The 9,673-nt window shown below is 60.3% G+C and overlaps 1 protein-coding gene across 5 annotated transcripts in view; it reads left to right on the plus strand.

Annotated features, from left to right (window-relative positions):
- KIAA0513 (KIAA0513 ortholog) overlaps positions 1-9,673 on the plus strand; it is a 54,148-nt gene that overhangs the window by 43,665 nt on the left and 810 nt on the right. For 4 of the 5 annotated variants that reach the window (XM_089903372.1, XM_089903371.1, XM_022583009.3 and 1 more), the window contains 8 exons: positions 102-172; positions 1,361-1,565; positions 2,276-2,316; positions 2,758-2,836; positions 4,496-4,573; positions 5,746-5,775; positions 8,577-8,657; positions 9,101-9,195. In XM_089903372.1, the coding sequence (XP_089759498.1) occupies positions 102-172; positions 1,361-1,565; positions 2,276-2,316; positions 2,758-2,836; positions 4,496-4,573; positions 5,746-5,775; positions 8,577-8,657; positions 9,101-9,195 (680 nt within the window). The remainder of the gene's footprint in view (positions 1-101; positions 173-1,360; positions 1,566-2,275; positions 2,317-2,757; positions 2,837-4,495; positions 4,574-5,745; positions 5,776-8,576; positions 8,658-9,100; positions 9,196-9,673) is intronic. The other variant, XM_022583007.3, reaches the window with a different exon arrangement.

Genomic DNA, 9,673 nt, shown 5'->3' on the forward strand with positions numbered 1-9,673 from the left:
GCTTAGAGGTGTCTGTGGAACATGCTAGTCTTGTCTCAGGAACATGCAGAGAGAATCCGGTGGAAGGATCCGTTAGCCAGTCACCCCTCTTTCCATTTCAGGTGTCACCAGATGGACGACTTCGGGCCTGCAAAGAACCTCATGACCATGTGCTTCACCTACTATCACATCGGTGAGACCCGGGGTGCAGCTTACGGGGCAGGCAGACCTGTCACCTTCCAACGCCACATCAAGTGGGGATTTCTTAAGGCAGAGCTGCGAGGCATCCGGAAAACAAAGGGAGCTGATATTAGGGCGGGAACAAGGAGGAGGGAGACCCCTAGAGCGGGAGGCGAAGAACGGTCCACAGCGTGGGTCAGGAGGCTGGCGGTCCTGGCTGGGAGGACACGAAAAAGTAGACACACGGGCAGGACGCTTCAGGGTAGACGCAGGACATCGTCTCATGTTCTGGCCAAATGTGACACAGGTTCAGCTGTGGACTGGGGTGACCTGGAGCAGCCCGGGGTCTGGAGCAGAGTGCGGGTTGAGCTCTTCGGGCTCGTGGCCCTGGGGCCTCCTGGTGCATCGCAGCTGGGGGCAGCTGGGGGCTCCCCGTGTTAAGCTCCTTGGGCTGTGACCACTGGCATTCGTTCGGGCCGCCGTGAGGAGAGGGTTGCTGAGGGCTTGCCCGCAGGCTGCAGCTGGGTCAGAGCAGCGCAGGCACCAGTGGGCTGGCTCTTGTGGCGCACCCCTACCTCTGCAGCTCAGCTTCCTCGTCCCCTCGCCTCAGCAGCCCACCCCCTCCTTGCTGCTCTGCGCCATTGCAGCAGCTGCTCTGACGGCCTCAGCGTGGAGCCCTTTGATATGGGGCGGGACACCTTGGCCCGTGGGGTGCCTGGGCCTCGGTCCGTGCACAGCCTTAGGAAGGGACATACCTCTTTTCCCCTCGCTGCCCTTCTCTCACCGTCTCCCATGTCCAGTGGCCTCCCTGTTTCAGGACCAGCCCACGTGCCAGCCAGGCCGTCTGGAATCCGCACGGCCCCTCCCTCCACAAGGAGAGACTCTTGTGTCTTCCTCCATCACTTTGTACGTTACACTTTCCCTGTGTGCGCTGCTCCCCCGCCCTCTGGACTTGGTGCTTCTTTGGGGCTGGATCCCTGCCTGTTTCCTCTGCAGCCCCTGGTGGCACCTGGCTGACTTGTCCACGCTAGGTGCTCAGCGACCGCCCGAGAGGGCAGGGGCCCCGGCCCACCGTGTGACCACGGGCCTCCTGAGCCTCTTGCTTCCCACCGCCGCCGTGTCTGGCCATGGCGGAGAGAGGTGGCCCCGGCCTCCGTGGTTCCAGTTGGCTCTCATCCCTGCTGTCTCCCCCTCCCTCCAGGTAAACCGCACCTGCTCCCCTCCGAGTTCAAGGTGAAGCCGGCCGGGAGCATCGACTCCTACTTGAAGTCGGCCAATAGCTGGTTAGCAGAGAAGAAGGACATCGCCGAGCGGCTTCTGAAGAACACGTCGGCCAAGACGGAGAACGTCAAGGGCTTCTTCGGGCTGGAGACCAAGCCCAAGGGGCCCCTGGCCAGGAGAAGCGAGTGAGTGTCGCCTGCGTGCGCCCCTCCCCGACCGTGGGTGTGACAAGGAGGCCACCCTGGCCCAGTGTCGGGAGCATCTCTGCGCCCTCGGCCGTCACTGGGGCCTGAGAGCTGTTCCCGGAGGGCAGCTGCCTCCCCACCCTCCAGTTTTCTGGGGCTTCCAAACGCTGTTCCATTTGCTGACGTGCTGCGATGCTCCCCGTGGGCCTGTGTTTCTAGGGCTGGAGAGGAGCGTGCGGAAATTGTCAGTAGGCAGGAGGGGAGTTACACCCCCCTCCCTGCACCCCGCCTCCCGCTGCCATGAGAGAAACCGCGTTCCCCAGGGCAGCGGTGTTCCCATAGCCACTCGGGGACCCGCGGGGGGCGGGGCCGCTTCAGAACAGTGCAGGAACCGAGACTTCCACAAAGCAGGGGCACCCTGTGGTCCCCACGGTCCCCTCCGATGGCTCGGTTACAACCAGGCCACTTGGCTTTATTCCTCCTCTGGTCTGGACAGTCTTGGATTCAGAGAAAATGGCACAGAGAAGCCTGAACAGCACATCTCAGTTCTAAAAGGCTGGCAGGCGGTACACGTGGCGTTGATTTCGTAAACATGTTTGCAGAGAAGGCCACCTTCGATTTACACGTTGGTTATGAGGCATCATCCCGTTTCAGCAACATAACAGGGTTCTTTGGGTCGTTTTGTCTCTGCTATGGTTTCTCTCCCCAAGGGAGAAAGAAGGCAAGTCCCAGGAGAAGCCGCGGAAGACGGGTGAGTGCCTGCCCGTGCTCGCGGGGCCGGGCGGTGCCGCAGCAGCGCCACGGGTCCTCAGTCTGGCCCACGGGGAGCCGCAGGTCCCTGGACGCCTGGGGCTCCAGCTCCCCCGTAGCAGGGGATGCTGTCCTACTGCGCTCTGCTGTGGTCTCTAACCGCTTACTGAACTTCCACGGAAAACCCGCCTCTCTGGGGATCAACTCCTCCTCCCAGGGGACTCAAGGAAAGTATCCCCAGTGGTGGGGGAGCTGTTCCCGGGACCCTCCCTGGGGAGGAGTCCTCAGGGCCAGGCCTGAGGGCCGCAGGGCCGGTGCCATGGAGTTTCCGCTCTATGTTTGTATGACCTGTGGGATGATGCGGGGCCTGCTGGGAGGGTCGCTGGAGTCGGGGCGGGGGGGCGGGGGTCTGCCTCGCTCAGTCTCCCTCCCCCTCCCGCAGTGACTGTGTGCAGCCCAGAGGAAGAGAGGAAGGGGGAGAAGATCTACCTATACACACACCTGAAGCAGCAGCCCATCTGGTAAGGCCACCCTCGACCTGTGTCACCAGCACCCATGTCTCCATCAGAAGTAAAGGCCACTCACGCCCCCTAGGAGAGCCAAAGGAGAAAAGATGGGTGAGGTTGCAGGGAAATCGGAAACTCGTACACGGCTGGTGGGATCGTCCCATGCAGCAGCCACCGCGGAGAATGGTCGGGCAACAGTTAAACAGAGCTCTAGCCCATGACCCCGGCAGTTTTACTCCTGGGTAGACACTGAAAAGAGTTGAAAACAGGTACTCAAGCAAAAACCTGTGCACGTATGTTCATGACACTGTTATTCGTAAGAGCCCAAAGGTGGATACACGAAATGTGGGCTATCACTCAGCCACGTAAAGGAATGAGGCACCCACACCTGCCACGACGTGGGTGGACCTGGAAAACGTTCTGCCACGTGACCCAGGCCAGACACAAAAGACCAAGTAGTGTATGTACACACAATGTCCAGGAGGCAAAGCCCTGGAGACAGAGCAGATTGGTGGGTGCCAGGGGCTGGGGGAAGCCGGGAGTGCGGTGATGAAAATGTCCCGGAAATGGATAGTGGCGATGGTTGCGCAATTCTGTGAATATACTAAAAGCCACTGAATTGTGTACTTGAAAAGCGTGCATTTTACGGTATGTGACTTATATCCTAGTACAGCTGTTCTGTATGTGTCAATAATGTACACACGTGACGGTCGTGGTTGCAGTGGGAGACCAGTGGTCAGGGGACATCTCGCCCTCTGTCTTTCTCTGAGGACGCTCTCATCCCTCTGAAGCCTCTCTGTTGGTGGCTTTTATTTCCTCACAAGTAGGCGGTGTAGTAGCCCCTGGAACCCAAAGGGTGTCAGACGTGCCCCTCCCGCGAGGATCACGGTCTAGCTGCGGTGGGAGAACCTGGGGCGGCAGAATGGGGCGCATGAGGCACACGGCCGACCAGGGCTGGGCTGCAGCTGTCCCAAAGCCTCCGTGAGGAGAGCCCACCCTGCAGGGCCAGCCTCGGGGGGAAGCAGGGAGAGGGAGCCCAGCAGCCCCGGTCCTACTATCTGACGTAGCTTGGGCCCCTCTAGGCTCCGCTGCTGTCTTATCTGCAACAGGGCTCAGCCCCACTTTTCTGTACAGAGCCGGGTGGTAAGTATTTTAGGCTTTACAGGCAACCACTGCCCTCCAGTGCTGTAGTGCCAGAGCCGCCGTGGACAGGGTGTAAGTGGAGGGGTGTGGCTGTGATCCCATAAAGCTTGATTTACACAGACAGAGAGCAGGCCGGACTTGGCCCACGTGCCGTAGGTCTGCTGACCCTGATCCTTGGGAAGAATGCCTCTTCCTTGTGTGTCGCTATAAATGCGTTTGCTCTCTGCATGTGGCCTGTCCCTGCCGGGGTTCCCATTTATGTTACTAGACCGTGTTCTAGAGAAGCAGGCCTCCTCAAAGCCTCTGCTTCCTGTTGGGAGCCTCAGCCGGAGACAGAGAAGGGGAAACGGCCTTCGCCCACATCCCGCTGGTGGCGGCTTCCCCTTTGACCCGATGAGTCCAGGCTGAGTCCTGGGAGAGACGCACGGATGCCCTCAGGACACTTTGCCGGGTGGTCGGGCGGGGGGGTGGGGTGGGGTGGAAACCAGCTCCATTTAGGATAAAGGCACATGGGCCTTGTCTGTCTTGCAGGCACACGCTGAGGTTCTGGAACGCGGCCTTTTTCGACGCTGTCCACTGTGAGAGGAGAAAGCGGTCTCCCACCACCAGGTAGGAGCCAAGTCAGGGCCCGCTTTGCCCCAGGGAAGAGGACCAGGGCGAGGCTTTATTGTCCCGTTCCTGAAGAGGAAAGCAGGAGGACAGAACGGCTGAGTCGATGCGTCTGTGTTTCTTCCTCAACCCCTTGCGGCCCCAGTGCCCTGCAAGCTGCCTGAAGGGTCCCGGGCGCACTGCTTCCTGGGTGGGGGGCCCAGCTTGCATGAGCGCTTCCTGCCCCGGGGCTCCGGCATGACTCGGCCTGACCCTCCTAAGAAATGCAGACTCCCACTGAGTGAAGCCCACAGGGCCCCCCTCGGACCCACTCTGCCTGTCTCTGTGAGACTCCAGACTCCCGAGCTAAGGCCACTGCCGCGGGACCCTGGGTGCTGGGCTCGCGTCTGAGAAGGGCAGTCGCTACTGTCAACTTACTCCTCTGGGCTGCAGCTTCCCCGAGGGCAGTCTTGCCACTTCGGAAGACTCCCTTTGTAAACCGGTTCACTAAGCACTGGGCGGCGGCGAGGGCTGGGCACGGGTGCTCAGCTCTCTCTGGCCACGGCGGCGAGCTAAGGCTGGTGCCTGCCGTGTGCAGCAGCGGGGCGGGGAAGGGGCAGCGGCCTCCCAGGCCTGGGTCACCTCGTTGGCCCCTCCAGTCATGGGACTTTGAAGTCTGAGTCTCTCCTCGTTGATGAAATTGAATCCCCGCCTTCTTTGACCCTGGGGAGACCCCTTAACCTTTCTCCCGGCAGGAGAGAGGGCAGGTGCCTGCTGGTTAAGGCTTTAGTCCCCGAGCACTTGGGGGATCTTAAGTGAAATCTTTTTTGGGGGGGAAGTAAACCCTATCGGGATGACCTGCCTTGTACCCCACAGCGGCCTGCTGTGGCTGTGTGCCCCGGGAAGGCAGGGGAGCACGTGGAGAGGAAGCGATGCTGGAACGTTCCTAAGGATTCTAGGGAGAGAGTTCTCCGCCCTTCTGGGAGTCGCAGATGCAGGAAGTGCCTGTAGGCGAGGGGGATCCTCGTGTTGCTTTGCTCTCAGACTCCTGGGCCACCGCCCCCTGGAACCCCGTCTCCATATCCGTCTCCGCTGTGATAACCCTCCTTCCACGCTTTGCTCTCTTTTCCATCCACATATCTTGCATGACTTTGACGTGTTCCTCTGTTTACCTGTTTCTGCTGCCGCTCCAGAGGGGATGCTGGAGAGGAGGAGAAGAAGAGGTGTGTGTCCACGTGACTGTCCATGGACAGTGCGGGGGCCCTTCGGGGCCGCTGGGTCGGAGGGGAGGGGGGTGTGACCAGACGTGGGTGTGACTCGCGGCCGGCGGGCCCAGCGCTGGGACAGGCTGGCAACAGACAGTGGGGAGCTCGCCGAGCATAGAGACCCCGAAATGGTCAGCAGACAGACACGGCCCCCGAGACCCCCATGAGGCCCGGTGCGCATCCCGAGAGGAGAGGGCAGTGAGGTCCAGGAGGTCAGCTCCGACCTGGAGCGAGTCCAGCCTCCATGGGCCACTCTGGCCCTCCCAGCGGACCCCGAAACCACACCCTTGGGTTCCCTTGTTGTCCGCTCGGTCATTGATCCGGGCTCAGGAGCCGCAGGTCGGGCCAGAGGACCTGTCCCTGCAGTCGTGCCTAGGGGCCTGCGGGCTCTGGCAGACCCTCGCCCACTCTGACAGGTCTGGGGGGTCCCGGAGGAAGGACAGCTGCTTCCTCCCCCCGGCCACTGTGTGGTGTGAGGCGTGTGTGTGTGAGGGGGTCCCCTGAAGACAAAGGTCTAGAACAGGCTATTTCCTGCGAGCCCACGGTGGGGTCTGACTGCAATTGTTTGAACTTGATATGTGCTCGATATCTTGGTTAAGATATTTTTAGAGTGAAAGGCCTGCCTATTCAAAATATAGTTTCTGATTCAGTGCTTGTTTTTAATTTGGTGGAAATTTCCCAAAGCATGCTTCCTTTAATCAGTGATGTATTTTTAGTGCTTATTGTTTTATGAGAAATCTTGTTTTTTTTAATGCAGCCTTATTATGGCTTTAAAAGGAGCATTTAGGCACGGCAGCTACCTCCGTTCCTAAAAAGCCCCCAAGTTCCCACAGACTCTCTGGGGGGCGGGGGTGTGTGTGTAATTAACCAGCCTTCCTGGAGCAAGGCTTCCCAGCACCACAGCCCAGGCCCGACAGGGCTGGAGCATCGTGACCTCTGAGCCCCACGAGGGGAAGTGAGCCTCTGGGCCTCACAGGCCTCCTCACCCAGAGCAGATGTGGTCTGGCCATGCACATCCCAGATCTGACCCCCAGGACACCCCGAGATTGGGGGCCGGGGGTTGGCTCTGGGTCCTTGGGCAACCTTGTGCCTCCAGCATGATTCCTCTTTGGCAGACTCTGCCGACAGCACCATCAGCACCCTCTCTGTTCTCAGAGGCAGAAATGTCCCCGTTTCAGGAGGCTTCCTCTTCTGTAAGCTGCTGGACACATCCGAATTCCCACTGTGGCAATTTAGACACACGATCTGCCCTCCTGTGGTATTAGACCTCGACCAGTATTGGGTGTTGAACTCAATTTTAAGGAATTGATTTGTTGGTAGGCATCCCCTGATCCCAAATGACCTTTCTACCTGTTTCTTCAGAGATCAGATAAAATGTCCCAACTCTAGTCCTCGCCACAGCAAAAGGACTGACCTCCTCATCTGGGTCAGGGCTGCTGTGCTGCACGCCTGCAAGGGAGCCACTTCCACATGGTCTGGGGTTGTGCAGTGCACAACCTGTGCAACTGTACCCAGCGAGCCTGGTGGTGGTGTGGGAGTTTATGTGCCTGGACGATTCTAAGGGTGACCACTCAGGGAAAAAGGATGGGAAGGAACATGGCATGGGATTAGCATAGTGCCTGGAAGCACATTCCAGGTGTCTTCGTGGGTGTCCTGTCAGTGTGAGGAGACTGGGAGACTGCCAGTGCCGCCTCTGTTGCGCCCTGGTGTCCCGTGGCTCCCGCTCAGCTGCAGCGGCACCAGTAGCCTCCCTGGGCTGGGAGAGGGGAGAGGAGTTAAGAGTCGATGTTGTTGGTTCTGTTCCTCTTCTTTCAGCTTCTCCATCGCCCTGACCCCTCACCCCCTCATACTGCCTCTTCTCTCCCTTTTCTTTTGTATTTTTCCTCTCAGCTCTGTTTTAGTCAGACTCCTTGTCCAGAGTGTAATTTTTAAGGGGAAATAGACATCTGCTCACTTCTTCGGTGGCCACGCGGCTCCCATGCCCCGGGGGGTGGAGGTGGAGTGATGCAGTGGCTGACGGTCCTGGGCCACTGGGGACAAGGGTGCTCAGCCGTAAGGGGAGGGGCTGACGCCCTGCAGGATCGGGCGGCGTTCGCTCTCAGTCAGGGACACCGAGCTCAAAAAGAGCTCAAAAGAGCACCTTCACTGCCCGAACCCTGAGCCCCGTGCTGCTTCACGGAGAGCACATGGAGCTACACGGGCCGTGGTCCCTCCTCGTTGGGTTCCCAGCTTTGCTTAGAGGCTCTGTGCCGTCTTCTCCGTGCTCACGGGCCTGTCCCCGTGCCCTACGAGGCAGCCTGGGAGCACAGTGAACGGCAGAGGCGGGCCGGCCTGATGGGCAGCATGTGGTCAGAGGCCGCAGACGCTCGCTGGGCTCCTGACCCCTGCTCCGCCGGCTTCTCGGCACGCCTCCCCACCGGTGACACGGACCTCGGCCTCCGTTGTCCTTGAACCTTAGAGAAGGATGTGGGGGCAGCATTCTCGTCTCCCGGAGAATGTTCCGGGCAGCCGCTAAGCGCACATTGTCTCTGGGTCCTGAGCCTTGTCTCCGCCAGGAGAAGGTGATGAGTGTGGGTCTCGGGCCCCCAGGCAGAGGGGCAGCCTTCGGTCAGGCTTCCTAGAAGCAGCGCCAACAGCTCTTCGGCAGAGGTGTCCCCTCTCTGTCAGGGAGGCCAGCACCTGTGGGTCAGAGCAGGAGGGGGCCAAGCGGCGGGGATGTGGGCTCTGAAGCCCCTCCACTGCCCCTCCTGTGCTTGCAGAGAGAGGTGGTGCCACATGACCCAGGAGGAGCGGGATGACAGCCTGCGGTTCAACGAGAACATCACCTTCGGGCAGCTGGGGTGAGCGCCAGGGCCGGCCTGCCACCCGCCCTCCACCCCCCCCGCCCTGTGACCCGGACGGGGGCCCACGCCCACCCCGGGTCACCCAGGAGATGAGCAAGCAGGGCGGTGTGAGGAGGGACCGCCGGGTGAGACGCTTCTACCGGGGGGCTCTGCTGGGGGAGCACCACCCTTATGACGTCACACATCCCTGACTCAGTGTCACGACCACTGTGCGTTCTTAAATGGCTCAGAAGCACACGATTCACTCCATTTGGCCTTGACTCCGGTTCCTAATTAGTCCGCCCCTAACACGGTTTCATGGTGAGCAGGGCTGGCCGATGAGGCGATTTGGTTTTACATCTTGCTATCGATTCCCCGGCCCGGTGGGCTGCATGTCGGGCCCCAGCTCCCTTCCCCTCGGGAGGCGGGAGGGGTGCCAGCTCGCGGCCGTGTCCCCCCAGCACATTCACGCACAATATGCTGGCGTTCGGGCTGAACAAGAAGCTGTGCAACGACTTCCTGAAGAAGCAGGCGGTGATCGGCAACCTGGATGAGGGTGAGTGGCGGCAGGGCCGGGGTTTCAGGGCCGAGTGCGTTGCGTGCTGGAATCCCCACCCGGCTCAGAGGACTGTCCCTGCTGTAATTACCAACGGGACATTAAACGTTCCTGTCCGCCTGCGTGCGCGGGACACTCTTCCTTCCCCTTGGAGACCCAGTTCTGCTAGGTAGAGCTTGCCCACGTGGGGCAGGATGGTGTGGGGCCCACCAGGTCAGTGCTTACAGACAGGGCCCAGGAAAAGATATAACTTGGTGCTCAGACTCTGACCTTGAAAATGGGCAGACTCTGGCGCTGAGTTGCCCCTCCTTCTAAATGGCCACCACATGGCCTGTCTTCGTTGCTTGCATGACACTGCTGCCGGAGGTCCCGGGGGAGCGGCGGGGGTCTTGAGGTCTTTCCGGCATCTCTGGCTTCTGTAACGGGAGGGGACACGTTGCTGATGTCAGCTTCCCTGATCGACAGCTGGCCTTTAGGC

This window comes from Delphinapterus leucas, chromosome 20 (genome assembly GCF_059928025.1).
Source record: "Delphinapterus leucas isolate spDelLeu-1000000601 "Yukka" chromosome 20, BTC_Dleu_Yukka2, whole genome shotgun sequence".
NCBI lineage: Eukaryota > Metazoa > Chordata > Mammalia > Artiodactyla > Monodontidae > Delphinapterus > Delphinapterus leucas.